The following is a 22,559-nucleotide window of genomic DNA, read 5'->3' on the forward strand; positions in this document are numbered from 1 at the left end:
GTCCTGTTCTTAAACAAAGGAGACTACAATAAGAAGAGATAGGAATAGGCTAAAATAGACTGGAAGCAAAGACTTTATGGTGGGACAGTTGACAAACAATGGTGGACTTTCAAAGCAATTTTTCAAAGTGCTCAGCAAAAGTAGATACCAGTTAAAAGGAAGGACTGTAGGAAAAGGGGTAATCTGCCATGGGTGTCCAAGGAAATAAGGGAGGCTGTCAAGTTGAAAGAGAAGGCATACAAAGTGGCCTAGATCAGTGGGAAACTAGGAGATTGGAAAAGTTTTAAAGGTCAACAGAAAGCTACAAAAAAAGCTATAAAGAAAAGTGAGATAGATTATGACAATACAGACAGATAACAAAAGTTTTCTGTAAATATATACAAAGAAGAATAATGGCTAAAGTAAACATTGGTCCTTTAGAGGATGAGAAGGAGAATTTAGAAATGGGATATGAGGAAATGGCTGAGGCATTGAACAGATATTTTGTGTCGGTCTTCACAGTGGAGGTCGTGAATAACATGCCAGTAATAGAGAAAGAGACGAAGGTATGTGAGAACCTGGAAACAATCATAATCACAAAAGAGGTAGTGTTGGGCAAGCTAATAGAGCTAACGGTAGACAAGTCTCCTGGCCTTGATGGAATGCATCCCAGGATGCTAAAAGAGATGGTGGGAGAAATAACAAATTCGCTCGTGGTAATTTTCCAAAATTTACTGGACTCTGGGATAGTATCAACAGACTGGAAAACAACAAATGTGAAGCCACTGTTTAAAAAAGAAGGTATACAAAAGATGGGGAATTATAGACTGGTTAGCTTAACTTCTGTAGTGAGGAAAATGATTGAATTTATTATCAAGGAAAAAATAACAAGGCATCTAGATATTTAAAATCTGATTGAAGATTTGTAGCTCGGGTATCCGTTGTTGTGGTTCTGCTCGCCGAGCTGGAAGTTTTTGCTGCAAACGTTTCGTTCCCTGGCTAGGGAACATCATCAGTGCGGTGGGAGCCTCGTGTGAAGCGCTGCTTTGATGTTTCTTCCGGTATTTATATTGGTTTGTTCTTGCCGCTTCCGGGTGTCAGTTTCAGCTGCAGTGATTTGTATCTGGGGTCCAGGTCGATGTGTCTGTTGATGGATGTTCTTGCCGTTTCCGGGTGTCAGTTTCAGCTGTAGTGGTTTGTATATGGTGTCCAGGTCAATGTGTCTATTGATGGAGTTTGGGGATGAATGCCATGCTTCTAGGAATTCTCTGGCTGTTCTCTGTCTGGCTTGTCCTATGATAGTGGTGTTTTCCCAGTCAAATTCATGTTGCTGGTTGTCTGAGTGTATGGCTACTAGAGATAGCTGGTCGTGTCGTTTTGTGGCTAGCTGATGTTTGTAATCATCAAAAACACAGATATAGAAAAAACACACAGAATCATCAACGCCACACTCACAGGAATCCGATTCACACGAGAAGAAGAAAAGGATAGCCAACTCCCATTCCTAGACGTGTTAGTAGAGAGAACACCCAACGGAGAATTCACCACAAGGATACACAGGAAACCAACACACACAGACCAAGTCTTAAACTATGAAAGTAACCACCCCAACACACACAAACGAAGCTGCATCAGGACACTATTCAAAAGGGCCACAACACACTGCAGTACACCAGAACTGCGAAAAGAGGAAGAGGAACATCTATACAAGGTATTCGCCAAAAACGGATACCCATGCAACTTTATCAACAGATGCCTAAGAGATAGACCACGGAACGAGGACATGCCACAACCAAAAGGACTAGCCACTCTACCATACATCAGGAGTGTCTCAGAACTGACAGCCAGACTACTGCGACCCTTAGGACTCATAACAGCACACAAGCCAACATCCACGCTCAGACAACAACTCACTAGAACAAAGGACCCAATACCCAGCATGAGCCAAACTAACGTAGTTTACAAAATACCATGCAAGGACTGCACAAAACACTATATAGGACAAACAGGAAGACAGCTAACAATCCGCATCCACGAACATCAGCTAGCCACAAAACGACATGACCAGCTATCTCTAGTAGCCATACACTCAGACAACCAGCAACATGAATTTGACTGGGAAAACACCACTATCATAGGACAAGCCAGACAGAGAACAGCCAGAGAATTCCTAGAAGCATGGCATTCATCCCCAAACTCCATCAATAGACACATTGACCTGGACACCATATACAAACCACTACAGCTGAAACTGACACCCGGAAACGGCAAGAACATCCATCAACAGACACATCGACCTGGACCCCAGATACAAATCACTGCAGCTGAAACTGACACCCGGAAGCGGCAAGAACAAACCAATATAAATACCGGAAGAAACATCAAAGCAGTGCTTCACACGAGGCTCCCACCGCACAGATGATGTTCCCTAGCCAGGGAACGAAACGTTTGCAGCAAAAACTTCCAGCTCGGCGAGCAGAACCACAGCATCTAGATATGATTTGGTGGTCCGGTTCTTGGACTGGGTTGTACAAAGTTGAAAATCACACAACACCAGGTTATAGTCCAACAGGTTTATTTGGAAGCACACTAGCTTTCAAAGTGCTGCTCCTTCATAAGACCATAAGACCATAAGACATAGGAGTGGAAGTAAGGCCATTTGGCCCATCGAGTCCACTCCGCCATTCAATCATGGCTGATGGGCATTTCAATTCCACTTACCCGCATTCTCCCCGTAGCCCTTAATTCTTCGAGACAACGAGAATCTATCGATCTCTGCCTTGAAGACATTTAGCGTCCTGGCCTCCACTGCACTCTGCGGCAATGAATTCCACAGGCCCACCACTCTCTGGCTGAAGAAATGTTTCCGCATTTCTGTTCTGAATTTACCCCCTCTAATTTTAAGGCTGTGTCCATGGGTCCTAGCCTCCTTGCCTAACGGAAACAACTTCCTAGCGTCCACCCTTTCCAAGCCATGTATTATGTTGTACGTCTCTATTAAGTCTCCCCTTAATCTTCTAAACTCCAACGAATACAATCCCAGGATCCTCAGCCGTTCCTCATATGGACCTCAGTGGTCCTTCCCCCTGATGAAGGAGCAGTGCTTCGAAAGCTAGTGTTTCCAAATAAACCTGTTGGACTTTAACCTGGTGCTGTGGCATCTAGATAGAAATTATCCCATTGGGCAGACGCGGTATGGGTTCATGAAGGGCAGGTCATGCTTAACTAACCTACTGGAACTCTATGAAGACATTATCAGTGCGGTGGACAACAGGGACCCAGGAAAGGCGGTGTTTCTGGATTTCCTAAAGGCATTCAACAAGATGCCAAACAAAAGGCTGCTGCATAAGAAATGAATGCAAGGTGTTATGAGCGATGTATTAGCATGGACAGAGTGTTTTTCTGGTTGGCAATCAGTGACTAGTAGTGTGCCTCAGGGATCAGTGTTGGAACCATAATTGTTCACAGTTTACGTAGATGAGTTGGGGGCTATGTGTAATATGTCAAACTTTGTGGGTGACACTAAGATTTGACGTAGAGCAAAGTATGCAGAGGACTGTGAAGCTTCTCAAGGGGATGTGAATAGTTTAAGTGAGTGGGCAAAGGTCTGGTAGAAGGAGTACAATGTTAGTAAATGTGAACTCATTCATTTTGGCAGGAATAACAGTAAAAAGGACTATTACTTGAATGGTAAAAAAGTTGCAGCATGCTGCTGTGCAGAGGAACCTGGGTGTCCTTGTGCATGAATCACAGAAGGTTGGTCTGCAGGTGCAACAGGTAATTAAGAAGGCAAATGGAATGTTGTCCTTCATTGCTAAAGGGATTGAGTTTAAAAGCAGGGAGGTTACACTACAGCTGTATAGGGTGCTGGTGAGGCCACACCTGGAGTGCTCCATGCAGTTTTGATCTCTTTACTTGAGGAAGGTGTACTGGCATGAGAAGGGGTATAGAGGAGATTCACTAGGTTGATTGTGGAGTTCTGGGAGTTGGCTGATGAGGACAGATTGAGTACACTGGGATTATTTTCATTGGAATTTAGAAGAATGGGGGTGAATTTTACAGAAACATATAAAATTATGAAGGGAACAGGTAAGATAGATGTAGAGAGGATGTTTCCACTGGCGGATGAAATTGGGACAAGAGGACATAGCCTCAAGTTTAAAGGGAGCAGACTTAGGACTGAATTAAGAAGGAATTTCTTCACCCAGTAGGTGAATCTATGGAATTCTCTGCCCAGAGAAGTAGTCAAGGCTTCCTCATTAAATACCTTCAAAGCTAAGATAGATAATTTTTTAAACAGGAAAGGAATTAAGGGTTATGGTGAGAGGGTGAGTGAGTGGAGCTGAGGTCATGAAAACATCAGCCATGATCTTAATGAATGGCGGACAGACTCAAAGGGCCACATGGCCTACTCCTGCTCCTAATTCTTACTTTCTTTTATTTTGGGGACAAGCCTTATCACAGTTGAGGAGGTGATGGACATATTAGGATGTATGAGGGTGGATAAATCTCCTGGTCCTGACCAGATATATCCAAAAACAAGAGGCTAGAGAAGAAGTTGTGGGGGTCTTGGTTGATATTTTTGCATCATTGTATTCAAAGGTGGTGTCCCGGAAGACTGGATGATAGCAAATGTTGTACCCCTATTAAAGAAGGGCTGCAAAGAAAAGCCTGGGAATGATAGACCAGTAAGCCTAACATCTGTGGTAGGTAGGTTACTTGAGAAGATTCTGAGAGGTAAGATATATGCATTTGGAAAGACAGGTATTGATTAGGATCAGTCAGCATGGCTTGTTGTGTGTGGGAAATCATGCCTCACAAATTTGTTAAGAGTTTTTTGATGAAGTGACCAGGAAGGTTGATGAGGACAGGGTGGTAGATAGTGTATATAGATTTCAGTAAGGCCTTTGATTAGGTTCTGCATAGTAGGCTGCTCTAGAAGGTTAGACCACATGGAATCCAGGACAAGTTGGCAAATTGGATACAAAATTGGCTTGATGGTAGGAAGCAGAGGGTAATAGTGGAACGATGCTTGTCGGACTGAAGGCCTGTGACTAATGGAGTACCTCAGGAGTAGGTGCTGGGCCACTGCTGTTTCTTACCTGTCTCAATGATTTCAATGAAAATGTATAAGGCATGATTAGTAAGTTGGCAGATGACACTAAAATACGAGGTATCGTGGACAGTGAGGAAGGTTATCAGAAATTGCAGCAGGTCCTTGATCAACTGAGGAAGTGGATCAAGAAAAGGCAAATGAAGTTTAATATAGATAAGTGTGAGGTTTTGCATTTTGGAAATTCAAATCAAGGCAGGAGTTTCATGGTGAATGGTAGGACCTTAAGGAGTGAACAACAAAGAGAACAAAGAAAATTTACAGCCCAGGAACAGGCCCTTTGGCCCTCCAGGCCTGCGCCAATCCAAATCTACCGTCTAAACCTGTTGCCCAATTCCTAATCATCTGTATCCCTCTGCTCCCCAGCTACTCATGTATCTGCTCAGAAGCATATTAAATGAATCTACCGTGCCTGTCTCTACCACATCTGCTGGCAACGCGTTCCAGACACCCACCACCCTCTGTGTGAAGTACTTGCCACGTGTATCCCCCTTAAACTGTTCACCTCTCACCTTGAAAGAGTGATCTCTCGTTATTGAATCCTTGAATGTAGTAGAACAGATAGACCTTGGAGGTCAGGTGCATGGTTCTCTGAAAGTGGAGTCGCTAGTAGACAGAGCAGTGAAGAAGGCTTTTGGCACACTGGCCTTCATCAGTCAGGGCGTTGAGTAAAGAAGTTGGGAAGTTATGTTGCAGTTGTACAGCACATTATGTTCAGTTTTAGTCACCTTGCTTGTAGGAAGGATTTTTTTAAAACTGGAAAGAGTGCACAGGAAATTTACAAAGATGTTGTCAAGACTCAATAGTCTGAGTTATCGGGAGAGGTTGGACAAGGTAGGACTTTCTTCTTCAAAGTGTTAGAGACCGAGGGGCATCTTAAAGAAGTGTATAAGATCATGAGATACATAGATAGAATAAACACACTCATCTTTTTCCCAGTGTTATGGAATCGAGGATGGGAGGGCATCAGTTTAAGGTAGAAGGGGAAAGAATGAATCGGAATCTCAGGGGCAAAATTACACATATGGAATGATGTGCCAGTGAAGTGGTTGAAGCGGGTACATTAACATTTAAAAAACATTTGGACAAATACACGGATAGGAAAGGTTGAGAAGGATATTGGCCAAATGCAGGGAAATGGAGTTTGCGCTGATGGACATTTTGGCTGGAATGGACCAGTTTGGGCTAAGGGCCTGTCTCTGTGCTGTAAGACTCTATGACTCTATTAATTATAAACTTTCAGCCCACTATCAGGAATCTGATTTGTGTTCTCTTGCCCAACCACTTTTCTTCCTCTCATGGCAGCAGCACAAGATTCTTCCCATTCAAAGTGTTTCCACCAGCCTTTCAGGAAGTACACTTCAGAGTACAATTTGCTGAGTAAAACATGTCCCCTTTTTTGCCGACTCTTTTGAACCTAATCCAATGGACTATCAACCCTTCTGCTCATTAAATAGTGTACCCTTCTTGTTGAGAATTGGGGGTCCACTTAAACCTGTGTTAAATTAGCATTACAAATTTAGTATTTCCTGCATTACATGAGACCTCATCAAACTCTGTCACATTGGTAACTAGCCTTTTGCAAACTTTAACATATCTTACATGAAAACAAAGAAGAGGTCATAAGAATTGTCAGGGTTCCAACTCCTGTCAAAGATTTATTAGGTGTCATCCTTATCCCATTGTCAATGCACTGTTAGAAATAAGAAGGTTTTGGATTCTTTAATGAATGAAAACTAACCTTAAGATAGAGGTATACAAAGGGACAAGTCATCTGAATAACTGTCCCATGACTATTGGCCAAGTGAGGTTAGACAGGTGATTGATATTATGCTGATAGCCAGCCCCAAGATGAGGTAACAAAAACAGAAATTGCTGGTGAAACTTTGCAAGTCTAACAGCATCTGTGGGAAGAATGCAGAGTTAACATTTTGTGCCCGATGACTCCTCATCAGAACTGTTGCCAGATCTGCTGAGTTTCACCAGCAATTTCTATTTTGGTTTCAGAATCTTCAATATCCACAGTTCTTTGTTTTATTTTATTACTCAAAATAAGATATATTAACAGGGACAGAATAAGAGGAAGTGGCAAGAAGATCCATGGAAATCTTCTTGAAGGAAGACTGGGAGTTCACATACATCAGCTCGAGAGATGAACAAAGACTGTTGGTAATGAGACCACTCAAAGAAAATGGTGCAAAACCACTGTGACATGGGAATGAGCTGCCTCTACTCTTCCATTCTGTCGGATGATTCCGAGATCAGTAAAATGTTCTCATTTGTAACGGATTGTACTTTTCCTTTCTTTGTCTAATTGATTTATGTACAATATCTAAACTGTTGCACTTCAATAAATTATCAGAAAATTGTAATAAATCATCAACTGTCTATATTAGGAAACTGTAATCACAAACATCCGAAAATTAATGCCTCTCTACTCACCCATAGGGTTAGCCTTAAACCCACATTAATACCAAATTCAGAATAAAATTATTTTCTTTAAAACTGTTAAAATGAATCAATGTTTGTTGAAAGAATTGAAATTGTATCATCCCTTTGTGAGAAGGATTTGTATGTTTTACCTGTTTGGATGTGGCAATAATAATTTCATCACTCTGCAGATTTGAATGATTGTAACAAATTCTAATCCAAACCATAATGAAGAATTAATCAAAGGCAAACACAGCACATATACCTGAAAATTAAATTTCACAGTCTCATCCACAGCTTTATTGCGAATGTCAACTTCTGTTATTTGATTTCTGTAACAAATTGAACATATTGATTAATTAGGAACTTCTTACATGATTTTTCATTCAGAGCCTCACTCAATTAAAAAACACAAAGCGAACAGTATATTTTACTCATTTCTGAGATCTAAGCATTACTGGTAAGGTCAACATTTATTGTCCATCTCTATTGTCTTTGAGAAAGTGCAATGAGTTTTCAACTTGAATTGCCACAGCCTTTTTGGGGTCAGTGCATGCATAGTGCTGTTACAGCAGATCCGAGGAGCCGGGGAATCGACATTTCGGGCAGAAGCCCATCAGAAATTCATCTGTACCTCTACCAATGTTATCTACTGTATCTGTTGCACCCAGTGTGGTCTCCTCTATATCAGGGAGACAGGACATCTTCTTGTGGATGGTTTCAGAGAACTTCTCTGGGACACCAGCATCCACCAACCCTATTGCCCCGTGGCTGAACACTTCAACTCCCCCTCCCACTCCATCAAGGACATGCAGGTCCTGGGCCTCCTCCACCACCAAACTATTACCACCTGATGCCTGGAGGAGGAATGTCTCATATTCCACCTTGGGACCCTGCAACCACATGGGATAAATGCGAATTTCAACAGCTTCCTCATTTTCCCTCCCCCCCCCACCCCACATTATCCCAGTTCAAAGCCTCCAACTCAGCACTGCCTTCTGGATCCGTCCATCATTGCCCCCTCTGACCTATCACCTTCTCCGGTACCTTCATCCACCTATCGCTTTCCCAGCTACCTCCCACCAACCCCATTCTCCTCCCTTTTTATCTCTCAGCCCTGAACCTCAAGCCTGATTCCTGATGAAGGGCTTATGCCTGAAACGTCAATTCTCCTGCTCTTCGGATGCTGCCTGACCTGCTGTGCTTTTCCAGCGTCACACTCTCAACTCTGATCTCTAGCATCTGCAGTCCTCACTTTCTCCCAGTGCTGTTACAGAGGAGTTATCGGAATTAAGTCCAATGAAAATAGAGAAGACACAGCAATATAATTCAGTGGTATAATGGCAATGCTAGTGGACCAATAATATAAAGGCTTTGAGGACACGGGTTCAGATCTGACCGTGGCTGCTGTATAAATACAGTGGTTACAAGGACATTTCAGAGATCAGAAATAACAAATAACTGTCTTCCCAATGTATTTCCACCAACAAGAAATCCATGTACTTACGGGTTAGATAAGAAAGGAAACTCAACCCTGAGAAATATGACTGGTAAATTTCCTGATGAAGGGCTCTGGCCCGAAACACCCAATTTCCTGTTCCTTGGATGCTGCCTAACCTGCTGTGCTTTAACCAGCAACACATTTTCAGCTCTGATCTCCAGCATCTGCAGACCTCACTTTTTACTGGTAAATTTGGAGAGCCAAAACAAGGCAAAGAACACATGATTATTTGGAAATTATTCAGAAGTGCAGAAGAAATGAAGAATTTTCGAATAAATACCCCACAGATCACTGGTAACGGGACTGCTTGCCAAGGTAGTTCAGAAGATATATGAAGTCCTTTCGTTATTAGCAAAGAATAAGATCAGAAAGGTCATCTTTGACAAAGTATTGATTCAGGAACAACTTGACCACAGTGTGTAGTTCTGGTCACCTCATTACAGAAAAGATGCAAGTCCACAAGAGAGGGTTCGGAAAAGATTTATGATTTATGTTGACATAACTGGGAAAATGTAGATCTAAGGAAAGATTGAATCAGCTAAGATTGTTCTCCTTGGAACAGAGGAGGATGAAGGGAGATGTACAAAATTCACAGAACCACACAAGATTTAGAGGGAAGAATAAGGTCATTCAGCCCACTGTGCCTGTGCCAGCCCTTCAAATGAACACTTAGTATTAATCTCCTACTTTTTTCCTATACCCTTGAATACCATTTCTATTAAAATAATTGTCCAATGCTCTATTCAGTGCTTTAATTAAACGTGCCTCCCCCAAATTTCCAGGCAGTGCAATCCATAACCTAACTACCCGCTGTAAAAAAAAGCTTTTTTCTCTGATTTCCTCTCAGTCTCTTCTCTCCAAGAAAAATAGTCCCAATTTCTTCAATTTATCATTTTGACTCAAATTTCTCATCCCTGGAATCATTCTTGTAAATCACTTCCTGTCATAGATATCTCACAGCCATTGAGGTTTACAGCACAGAACAAGGCCCTTTGGCCAATTGCATCTGCACTGGTTGAAAACAACCACTTAACAACTTTAAACTTTGCCTTGCATTGTCTCTAATACATTCACATCATTCCAACAATGTGATGCCCACAACTGTATAAAATAACCCAGCTGAGAAATAAAAAGTGTCTTATATAGGTTCAACATCACTTCTTTGCTCTTCTATTCTATGCAGGACAGGACTGGCAGCTCAATATTCCAGGGTATAGAGGATTCAGGCACGATAAAGGGAGAATGTACGAATGCTGGGTAAGTTGCACATCGTGTCCATGGATGTGTAGGCTAGGTGGATTAGCCATGGGAAATAATGGTTACAGGGATTCGGGGTGGGGGATATGAGGCGGCGGTTAGGGTTGGGGGCTCTGGGTGGGATGTTCTTCAGAGGGTCAGTGTGGATGTGATGGACCAAATGGCCAGCTTCCAAGTCTGCAGGGAGCAGTCGGAGGATGGAGCAGCAGCACAAAGCGAGTATAAAACTAACTGAGCTCAGGGCACAATGAAGCTGTGAAAGAACACTGGAGTGATGTCACAGGGAAGAGACTGGTAGGAAATCTGCACTAAACTTGAAAAAGAACACAACAAAGAAGTATTAATAAAGTAATTAATTCATTAATAAATTAATTAATTAAGTAAAGAAGGCTGGGCAGGTGATGTGCTGTAGCTGTATCTGTAAGGTGGCTGATCCCATTGTGAACTGCAGTGACCACATCTGTAGCAGGTGTTGGTTTCTCAAAGAACTTTGGCTCAGAGCTAATGAGCTGGAATCCGAGATTTAAATCCGGGAAGTAGAGAAGTACCCGGATGCTTTGTTTCAGGAGACGGTCACACCTAGTAGATTAAGAGCTCAGTGATCGGGAACAGCAGGGTGGGATTGCAAGTGAAGCAGGTGGGGGAATCCTGGATTCGATAGCAGAGGACACTCAGCTCTTGACTTTGTCCAACAGATATGAGGTACTTGTTCCCTGTGAGGATGAGGAAAAAGGCTGAAGAGTGGATGATCCATTTGACCAGTGCATCGTGGTACAGGAGGCCATTCAAGAAGGGGGAGCAAAAAGACAAGTTGTAGTTGTGGGCTTTTTGTAATAGGGGGATTAATAGCATCCTTTGTAAGCAGAATCGAGAGTCCTGCAGTCCTGCGTAGTGTGTTCTCTGCCCGGTGCTAGGGTGAAGGTTTTCTTTGACCGGCTTGAAGCAATCATCCCAACACCCACAAACGAAGCTGCATCAGAACACTATTTCAACGAGCCAACACACACTGCAGAGGAACTATGTAGAGCAGAGGAAAATCCCCTATTTCGTGCATTCAAAAAGAATGGGTACCAATGAACACAGTCCACCGATTTCTCAGGAACAAACCCAAGCAAGCAGACAAAACACGTCCAGAAACCCTAGCCACTCTCCCCTACATCAAAGACATCTTGGAAATGACTGCCAGACTACTCAGACCCCTTGGCATCATGGTAGCCCATAAACCCACCAACACACGAAAACAGCAGCTAATGAACTTGAAAGACCCTATACAGATAACAAGCAATACTAATGTCATTTACAAAATACCGTGCAAGGACTGTAACAAACACTACATTAGACAAACAGGCAGAAAACTAGCCACCAGGATACATGAACACCAACTAGCCACAAAAAGACACGCCCTCTCTCACTAATATCCTTACATACAGATAAGGAAGGACACCAACTTCATCTGAGACAATAATCCATCCTAGGACAAGGCAAAGACACGCATGAGAACTCCTAGAAGCATGGCATCCCAACCGGAACTCTATCAACAAACACACTGAGTTAGGCCCCCTGAGAAAGGGAACAGGAAGTGACTTCACCACAGGAAATAACATCACCACAGGAAATGACATCACCAACCCAAAGAAACCCAAACATATAAACAGAAAGCAAGAATTTTCAGCATTGCTTTGCCTGAGGCCCACTGAAGATGTTACCTAGTAGAGTAACGAAAGGTCTGGAAATGAACCTTCCAGCTCAGCGAGCAAACCTACATCCAAGGCTTGAAAGGATATTGGAGCCGGACGGCAAGGATCCAGATGTAGTGGTCTATGTTGGGACAAACAACATGGGCAGGGCTAGGAAGGATGACCTGTTTGGGGATTACAAAGCATGAGGAATGAAATTAAGGAACAGATTCTCAATCTGCAGATTATTACTGGATCTACATGCAAATTAGTGTAGGGATAGGAAAATTAGGGAAGTAAACACGTGGCTAAATGAGGAAAATTAGGGAAGGCTGAGGCACTTGGGGCTGTTCTCATTGGAGAAGAGAAGGTTTAGGGGAGATCTGATAGAAGTGTATAAGATGATTAGGGGTTTAGATAGGGTAGATACTAAGAACCTTTTACTGCTAATGGAGTCAGGTGTTACTAGGGGACATAGCTTTAAATTAAGGGGTGGTAGGTATAGGACAGATGTTAGGGGTAGATTCTTCACACAGCGGGTTGTGAGTTCATGGAATGCCCTGCCCGTATCAGTGGTGAACTCTCCTTCTTTATGGTCATTTAAGCGGGCATTGGATAGGCATTTGGAAGTTATTGGGCTAGTATAGGTTAGGTAGGATTCGGTCGGCGCAACATCGAGGGCCGAAGGGCCTGTACTGCGCTGTATCCTTCTATGTTCTATGTTCTATGTTCTAAACACGTGGCTAAAGGAGGAAAATTAGGGAAGTAAACACGTGGCTAAAGGAGTGATTCTATTTCATGGGGCAGTGGCATCGATTTTGGAACAGGACAGATATGTACTGTTGTGACAAACTCTATTTGAACCGATCTGGTGAAAAGGATAAATAGGGTGGTCACTACGATTTTAAGCTGGTGAAATGGGAGGAAGGGAAGGGGAAAGCAACAGGAAGTATAATGGTAATTAGAAAATAAAGCAGCAGTTTAGCATGTGTGCAAGTGGGTTTAATACATTGAAAACGATGAATGAAGTTAAAAGGAAGGAAAACTCAGGAGCTATTATTAATGGAGATGTGAGAATTAAAGGGAAGGTATTATTACTAGTGTAAAGGCATTTTACTTGAACGGCACAAATCATTGGAAAGGCTGAGGCACTTGGGGCTGTTTTCGTTGGAGAAAAGAAGGTTTAGGGGTGACTTGATAGAGGTGTACAAGATGATTAGGGGTTTAGATAGGGTTGACCATGAGAACCTTTTTCCACGTATGGAGTCAGATATTAAGAGGGGGCATAGCTTTAAATTCAGGGGTGGTAGGTATAGGACAGATGTTAGGGGTAGATTCTTTACTCAGCGAGTCGTGAGTTCATGGAATGCCCTGCCAGTAACAGTGGTGGACTCTCCCTCTTTATGGGCATTTAAACGGGCATTGGATAGGCATATGGAGGAAAGTGGGCTAGTGTAGGTTAGGTGGGCTTGGATCAGCGCAACATCGAGGGCTGAAGGGCCTGTACTGCGCTGTATTTTTCTATGTTTCTATGAGTATGATTTAATAGCCATTACGGAGACACGGTTGCAAGATGGTCACAACTAGGAATTAAATAACCAGGGGTATCACACTATTCGGAAGGACAAACAGGAAGGTAAGGAAGGTGGTGTAGCTCTGACATCAAGGTGGTAGTGAGAAATTATATTGGTTATACAGAGAATAAGGTTGAATGCAATGGAACTGACAAGGAAGCAAGCTATCCTAGATCTGGTCCTGTGTAATGAGCAATAATTAATTATCTAATTGTTATGGATCCTCTTGGAAGGAGCGATCACAGTATGGTTGCATTTAGAATACAGATGGAAAGTGCGAAGATAAAATCCAATACCAGGGTCCTGTGCATAAATAAAGAAGACTACAATAAGATGAGGGAGGTAAAGTAAACTGGAAGCAAAGACTTTATGGTGGGACAGCAGAGAGCAGCGGGAGCTGGGCGGAAGTTCAGGCGGAGCGCAAAGCCGCTCGGGAAGGTAAGTGATTGCTATTAGAGTGGGTGTGTTCTAAACCCCAGGTCCTACAAAGTAGGGTCTCCCTCCCTCCCTCCTCCTCTAACCTAAATTAAGAGTCCACAGATTTTCCACAAAAAGAGGGTCTAAGGAAGTTTGGATCGAAGAGTGAGGCTTCAGCTCAGGAGTCTTTGACAAGGAGGTTGAGTGAAGTGATTACGCCACATTTGAAGAGGGTGAAGACATGACTGCCCAGCTGGTTCAGTGTGCTACGTGCTTGATGTGGGAGGTCAACGATTCTGGTGTGTCTGGCTCGTACATGCGTGGAAAGTGTGTGCACATTCAGCTATTGACCGAGCATATTGCAGCACTGATGAAAGAACTCGAGGACCTTAGGCTTATCCGAGAGAACGAGATCTTTCTGGACAAGACCTTCAGTGAGGTTATTACACCAATCATACCAGAAGAGAGCAGACGATGAGGAAGGCAGAGAGGAGACAGGTGCAAGAGACCCCGGGAGAAGTAGCTGTCAGGAACAAGTTGAGGCTTTTGGAAACAGTAGAGACTGATGACACTGCCAGTTCGCAAGGTGGCCAGGTCTGTCAATCAAAAGTTGGCACAGAGGCAGAGCGGAAGAGTCGGACATCGCACAGAGCCGTGGTAATAGGGGACTCCATCGTGAGAGGAACTGACCGGGGTTTTTGTGGCAGCAGACGGGATTTAAGGATAGTGTGTTGCCTTCCCGGTGCCAGGGTGAAAGACATTGCGGACGGAGTGTGGGAAATCCTCAAGGACGAGGGTGAAGAGCCAGAGGTGGTGGTACATGTCGGCACAAATGATGTCGGGAAGAAGAGAAGGAATATACTACAGTGGGACTTCGGAGAACTAGGAAGAAGGCTGAAAAGCAGGACGTCCAAGGTGGTTATCTCCGGTTTGCTTCCAGTTCCCCGGGCAGGTATGGCCAGAAACGGGGAGATAATGGACTTGAACGTGTGGTTGGGGAACTGGTGCAGGAAGCAAGGATTTAAGTTCTTGGATCACTGGGGTATATTTTGTGGTAAGCATAAATTCTACAAGAGAGACGGTTTGCACCTTAATAGGTTAGCGGCCAGCATTCTGGCAGGCAGGTTTACTACTGCAACACCGCTACATTTAAACTTAATAGTGGGGGGGAGGGGACAAACTGGATGTTTAAAAAGGAAATTGAAGGGAAAGTTAGAACAAGAGAAGTCAAGAAAGACAACTGTATCAATGAGGCAGAAAATTCGAAAAGGGATCATGCTGTAAGGTTGAGTGAAATAGGGGTTGATGGGAGAGGTGAGAGCAGTAACAAATTAAAAATACTATATATGAATGCACGAAGCATTAGACATAAGATGGATGGGCTTGAGGTTCTTTTGGAAATTGGCAGATACGATATTGTGGGGATAACTGAGACACGGCTTCAAGTGGACAGGGCCTGGGAAATGAATATTCAAGGCTACACGAGCTATTGTAAGGACAGACTGATGGGGTGGCCTTGTTGGTAAGGGAGGATATTCAGTCCCTTGCGCGGGGGGACCTAGAGTCAGGGGATGTAGAGTCAGTGTGGATAGAGCTGCAAAATACTAAGGGTAAAAAGACCCTCTTGGGAGTCATCTACAGGACCCCAAACAGTAGTCTGGATGTCGGATGTAAGTTGAATCAGGAGCTGAAATTGGCCTGTCGCAAAGATGGTTTGGGGGATACCGTTGATATGGGGGATTTTAACATGCAGGTAGACTGGGAGAAGCAGGATGGTATTGGACTTCAAGAAAGAGACTTTGTGGAGTGCCTCAGAGATGGATTCTTAGAGCAGTTGGTGCTGGAGCCGACCAGGGAGAAGGCAATTCTGGATCTGGTATTGTGCAACGAACCAGAATTGGTCAGAGACCTCGAAGTGAAGGAACCAATAGGAAGTAGTGACCATAATACATTAAGCTTCAATCTGCAATTTGAGAGGGAGAGGGTACAGTCAGAAGTGACAGTACTTCTGTTGAATAAAGGGAACTATGGAGCTATGAGGGAGGAGCTGGCCAAAGTTTAATGGTGCAATACCTTAGCAGGGATGACCGTGGAGGAACAATGGCAGATATTTCTGTGCATAATGCACAAGTTGCAGGATCAGTTCATTCCTAAAAGAAAGAAAGATCCCAGGAGGAGGCATGGGTGGCCGTGGCTGACGAGGGAAGTTAAGAAACATATAAAGTTAAAAGAGAAAAAGTATAACATAGCAAAGATAAGTGGGAAAACTGAGGACTGGGAAGCTTTTAAACAGCAGAGGATTACTAAGAAGGAAATACGCAGAGGAAAAATGAGGTACAAAGTAAACTGGCCAATAATATAAAGGAGGATAGTAAAAGCTTTTTTAAGTATGTGCAAGGCAAAAAAATGGTTAGGACTAAAATTGGCCATTTGAAGACAGAAACAGGGGAATATATTACAGGGAACAAAGAAATGGCAGAAGAATTAAATGGGTACTTCAGATCTGTGTTCACTGGGGAAGACACAAGCAATCTCCCTGAGGTAACAGTGGCTGAAGGACCTGAACTTAAGGGAATCTATATTTGCCAGGATTTGGTGTTGGAGAGACTGTTAGATCTGAAGGTTGATAAGTCCCCGGGGCCTGATGGTCTACATCCCAGGGTACTGAAGGAGGTAGCTCGGGAAATCGTGGATGCGTTGGTGATTATTTTCTAGAGTTCGATAGATTTGGGGTCGGTTCCTGAGCATTGGAGGGTGGCTAATGTTATACCACTTTTTAAGAAAGGAGCGAGAGAGAAAGCAGGAAATTATAGACCAGTTAGTCTGACCTCAGTGGTGGGAAAGATGCTGGAGTCTATTATAAAGGATGAAATTGCAGCACATCTGGATAGTAGTAACAGGATAGTAACAGAGTCAGCTGTTACAGAAGGGGAAATCATGCTTGACTAATCTTCTTGAAATTTTTGAGGATGTAACTCTGAAGATGGACGAGGGAGATCCAGTAGATGTAGTGTACCTGGACTTTCAGAAAGCTTTTGATGAAGTCCCACACAGGAGGCTAGTGAGTAAAATTAGGGCGCATGGTATTGGGGCAAAGTACTAGATTGGATTGAAAATTGGTTGGCTGATAGGAAACAAAGGGTAGTGATTAATGGCTCCATTTCGGAATGGCAGGTAGTGACCAGTGGGGTACCGCAGAGATCCATGCTGGGACCGCAGCTTTTTACAGTATATGTTAATGATATAGAAGATGGTATCAGTAATAACATTAGCAAATTTGCTGATGATACAAAGCTGGGTGGCAGGGTGAAATGTGATGAGGATGTTAGGAGATTACAGGGTGACCTGGACAAGATAGATGAGTGGGCAGATGCAGTTTAATGTGGATAAATGTATGGTTATCCACTTTGGTGGCAAGAACAGGAAGGCAGATTACTACCTCAATGGAATCAATTTAGGTAAAGGGGCAGTACAGAGAGACCTGGGTGTTCTTGTACACCAGTCAATGAAGGCAAGCATGCAGGTACAGCAGATAGTGAAGAAGGCTAATAGCATGCTGGCCTTCATAACAAGAGGAATTGAGTATAGAAGCAAAGAGGTGCTTCTGCAGCTGTACAGGGCCCTGGTGAGACCACACCTGGAGTACTATGTGCAGTTCTGGTCTCCAAATTTGAGGAAAGACATTCTGGCTATTGAGGAAGTGCAGCGTAGGTTCACGAGGTCAATTCCTGGAATGGAGGGATTACCTTACACTGAAAGACTGAAGCGACTGGGCTTGTATATCCTTGAGTTTAGAAAACTTAGAGGGGATCTGTTTGAGACATATAAGATTATGGAAGGATTGGACACTCTGGCAGCAGGAAATATGTTTCCGCTGGTGGGTGAGTGCCGAACCACAAAAATAGCTAAAGAAAAGTAAGGAAATTGAGAGTAAACTAGCTCAGAATATAAAGACAGATAGTAAAACTTTTAACAAATACATAAAATGTAAAAAAAAAGTGTCCGAGGTAAACTTTGGGTATTTAGAGGATGAAAAGGGGGATTTAATGATGGGAAATGAGGAAATAGCCGAGACATTGAACAGGTGATTTTGCGCCTGTCTTCATAGTAAAGGACATGAATAACATGCCGTAATTGATGACAAAAAGACTAAGGTAGGTGAGGACCTAGAAATGATTATCGCGAAAGGGGTAATGTTGGGCATTTTAATGGAGTTAAAGGTAGACAAGTCTCTTGACCCTGATAAAATGCATCGCAGGGTGCTAAAGGAGAGGGCGGGAGAAATAACAAATGCACTCGTGGTAATTTTCCAAAATTCACTGGACTTTGGGGCAGTTCCAGCAGATTGGAAAACAGCAAATGTGACGCTGCTGTTTACAAAAGAAGGTAGACCAAAGATGGGGAATTATAGGCCGGTTGGCTTAACTTCTGTTGTGGGGATAATGCTTGAATCTATCATCAAGGAAGAAATAATAGCAAGACATCTCGAAAGAAATTCTCCCACTGGGCATACACAGCATGGGTTCATGAAAGGCAGATGATGCTTAACTAATTTACTGGAATTCTATGTAGACATTACAATTGCAGTGGACAATGGGGACTCAGTAGATGTGATGTATCTGGATTTCCTAAAGGCATTTGACAAGGTGCTGCACAAATGACTACTGCATAAGATAAAGATGCAAGGTCTTATGGGCAATGTACTAGCATGGACAGAAGATTGGCTAACTAAGGGAAGTAAAGAGTGGGGATAAATGAGTTCTTTTCTGGTTGGTGATCAGTGACTAGTGGTGTGCCTCAGGGATCGGTGTTGGGATTGCAATTGTTTATAATTTACATGGATGATTAGGAGCTGGAGACAAATCAGATGATTTGGTGCAATGTGTCAAAGTTTGCGGATGATACAGAGATGAATGGTAGAACAAAGTGTGCAGAGGATCCTGAAACTTTGCAAAGGGATATGTATAGCTTAGGTGAGTGGACAAAGAATTGGCAGATGGAGTACAATGTTAATAAATGTGAAGTCATCTATTTTGGTAGAAATAACAGTTAAAAGGACTATCATTTGAATGGTAAATAAATTGCACCTAGCTGCTGTGCTGGGGGACCTGGTGTGCTTGTGTACGAATCGCAGAATGCAACAGATAGTTCAGAAGGCAAATGGAATTTTGTCTTTCATTGCTAGAGGTGTTGAGCTTAAAAGCAGGGAGATTATGTTGCAGCTGTATAGGGTACTGGTGAGGCCACACCTGGAGTATTGCGTGCAGTTCTGGCCTCCTTACTTGAGAAAGAATGTACTGGCACTGGAGGGGTGCTGAAGAGATTCACTAGGTTGATTCTGGAGTTGAGAGAGTTGGTTTATGAGGAGAGACTGAGTAGACTGGGATTATATTCAATGGAATTTAGAAGAATGAAGAGAGGAATCATATAGAAACATACAAAATAATGAAGGAAATAGATAAGATAGAAGCAGGGAAGTTGTTTCCACAGTCAGGTGAAACTAGAACAAGAGGGTGTATCCTCAGAATTAGGGGGAGCTAATTCAGGACTGAATTGAGGAGGAACTTCTTCATCCAAAGGGTTGGGATAATGTAGAATTCTCCGCCCAGTTAAGTAGTTGAGGCTTCCTCATTGAATGTTTTTAAAGCTAAGAGATAATTTTTTGAACAGTAAAGGACTTAAGGGTTAAAGTGAGAGGGTAAGTAAATGGAGCTGGGGCCATGAAAAGATCAGCTGTGATCTTATTGAATGGCAGAGCAGGCTTGAAGGGCCAGATGGCCTCCTCCTGCTCCTGGTTCTTATGTTCTTAAATTCCACACTGTAGGGATTCTATGGTTCTATCAAGGGTATAGGAGGTGCTTAAAAAAATTAGGAGGGAAAGAAGGGCCACAAAGTATGTGTGGCAGATGGAATTAAAGAAAAACCCAAGGCTTTTTATAAGTATATTAAAACAGTGGGATCTGCTAGAGACTAAAGGGGCAACCTGTGTGTGGAGTCAGTGGATATGGGTGAGGTCTTAAATAAATACTTCTTATCTGTATTCACAGAGAAAAAAGATGTTGCAAATAGGATTTCAGTTGAGATGGTGAGGTTCTTGAACATGTTGTGATTAATAAGGAGGGGGTATTATGTTAACAGGCACACAGGTGCTTAATACCCAAGGCCTAATAAGATGTAAAGCAGGCTGATAGGAGAGGCAAGGGAGGAAATTGCTGGGGGCTGAAAATGTGTTGCTGGAAAAGCGCAGCAGGTCAGGCAGCATCCAAGGAACAGGAGATTCGACGTTTCAGGCATAAGCCCTTCTTCAGGAATCTCCTGTTCCTTGGATGCTGCCTGACCTGCTGCGCTTTTCCAGCAACACATTTTCAGCTCTGATCTCCAGCATCTGCAGACCTCACTTTCTCCTAGGAAATTTCTGGGGGCCCTGACAGATATATTTAATACTTGCTGGCCATAGATGAAGTGCCGGATAATTGTAGGATAGCTAATGTAGTTTCTTTGTTCAAGAAGGGCAGCAGGGATAGACCAGATAACTGCAAACCAGTTAATCTGACATCAGTGGATGGAAAATTATTGGAAAAAAATTCTGAGGGATGGGATTAATCAACACATGGAAGGTAAGGCCAGCTCAGGGATAATCAGTATGGATTTGTTACAGGGAGATCCTGTCTGACTAATTTAACTGAGTTTTTTTGAAAAGGTGACTAAATATATTAATGAGATAGTGCAGTTGGTGACTTACATGCACTTCTCAGAAAGGCCTTTGACAAGGTCCCACAATGAACACTATGGCTAGAACAGCAATTCATAAGAATCCTTATAGCATGGAAGCAGGCCATTTGACCTTTTGAGTCCACACCGACCCTTCAAAGAGCATCCCACCCAAATAACCCTGTATTCCCCACGGCTAACCCACCTAGCATGGCCAATCCACCTAACCTGCACATCTTTGGACTGTGGAAGGAAACCAGAGCACCCAGAAGAAACCTACAGAAATGGGGAGAATGTGCCAATTCTAAACAGACAGTCGCCCAAGGTTGGAATTGAACCCTGGAACTGTGAGGCAGCAGTGCTAACCACTGAGACACTGTGCTGCCCTGGTACAAAAGGTAAGAGCCCATGGGATCCAAGGCAGGTTCATAAGCTGAATCCAAAACATGGCTTACAAATAGGAGGCAAGGGATGATGGTGGAAGCCTGTGATCAGTGATATACTGCAGGAATTGTTGCTGAGACTCTTACTGTTTGTTTTGAACATTTGCAACTTGCATATGGTTAAAGAAGGTCTGGTTAGTAAGTTTGCAGATGAAAATTGGTGGTTTTGTTGTCAGTGAGGAGAATTTAACCCTGATAAGTGTGAGGTGATGCATTTTGTGAGGTCTAATAAGGGAAAGATATACACAATGAATGGTAAGCTCCTAGGGAGTACTCAGGAACAAGTCCAGAGATCACTGAAGGTGTCAGCACAGATAAACAGAGTGGTGAAGAAGGCATCTGGCATATTTGCTTTCATTAGCTGAGGCATAAAACATAGGTGCAAGAAAGTCTTGTTGCACCTATATAAAACATTGGTCAGGCCACAGATTGAATATTGCATGAAGTTCTAGTTACCATACTATCAGAAGGATCGACCACACTGTAGAGGGTGCAGAGGAGATACATCAGGATGTTGCCTGGGATGAAAAGTCTCAATTATAAGCACAGACTGGATAGGTTGAATTTATTTTCCTTGAAGCAGTGGAGGATGATGGGGATCTGATTGAGGAATATAAAATGATGAGAGGCATAGACAGAGTAGATCATGAGGATCTTTTCCCATAGTAGATATGTCTAAGACCATACAGCATAAGTTTAAAGTGAGAAGTAAATATTTCACAACATCACATAAGGTCCAACCGCCCATCTATAGAATCCATCTACCAGGCCCGCTGTCAAGCAAAGGTCGCTAGCATTCTCAAAGATCCATCCCATCCTGGTAATGTTTTTCTACAACCTCTACCATCGGGGAGAAGGTACAGAAGCCTGAACACATGCACCAGCCGGTTTCAAAACAGTTTCTACCATACTGTTTTTAGAATACTGAATGGACTCACAAACCCTTAACATTCGCCTGTACCTGTGTTTTTGTTTTCGCTGCTATTTAAGTATTATTTACTTATCTATGCTACTTAACTCTGTAATCTGCCTGCATTGCTCACAAGACAAAACTTTTCACTGTGTCTCAGTACATGTGGCAATAAATTAAATTCAATTCAAGGTATTCTCAGTGTGAAGGCAGGACTGCAACTGCACAAAGACTGTGCCATGGTTACTCCTACTGATACTATCACTCAGCAGGCAGGTTGGTACTAATGTGGTAAAGTATGTTTTTCCCTCTTGTTTGTTCCTTCATCACTTGCCACAGACCCAGTTTAGCAGCTATGTCCTTTAGCTCTCTAGTAGCTCAATCAGTAGTGCTATTATAGAGCCATTCTTGGTGGTGGACATTGAAATCCTCCACCCAGAGTACATTCTGCCACTCTACTGCCTCCTCTAAGGGGTGTTTAATATGGTGGACAGTATGTGATAATCAGCAAAAGGATTCCTTACCCATGGTTAATCTAGTGCCATCAG

General features: G+C 43.0%; 1 protein-coding gene across 1 annotated transcript in view; it reads right to left on the reverse strand.

The window, feature by feature from the left end:
- LOC132830416 (integrin alpha-E-like) overlaps window positions 1–22,559 on the reverse strand; it is a 396,956-nt gene that overhangs the window by 59,681 nt on the left and 314,716 nt on the right. The window contains exon 28 of the mRNA XM_060848093.1: window positions 7,788–7,854. Coding sequence (XP_060704076.1) covers window positions 7,788–7,854 — 67 coding nt within the window. The remainder of the gene's footprint in view (window positions 1–7,787; window positions 7,855–22,559) is intronic.

This window comes from Hemiscyllium ocellatum, chromosome 31, assembly GCF_020745735.1.
Source record: "Hemiscyllium ocellatum isolate sHemOce1 chromosome 31, sHemOce1.pat.X.cur, whole genome shotgun sequence".
Lineage (NCBI taxonomy): Eukaryota > Metazoa > Chordata > Chondrichthyes > Orectolobiformes > Hemiscylliidae > Hemiscyllium > Hemiscyllium ocellatum.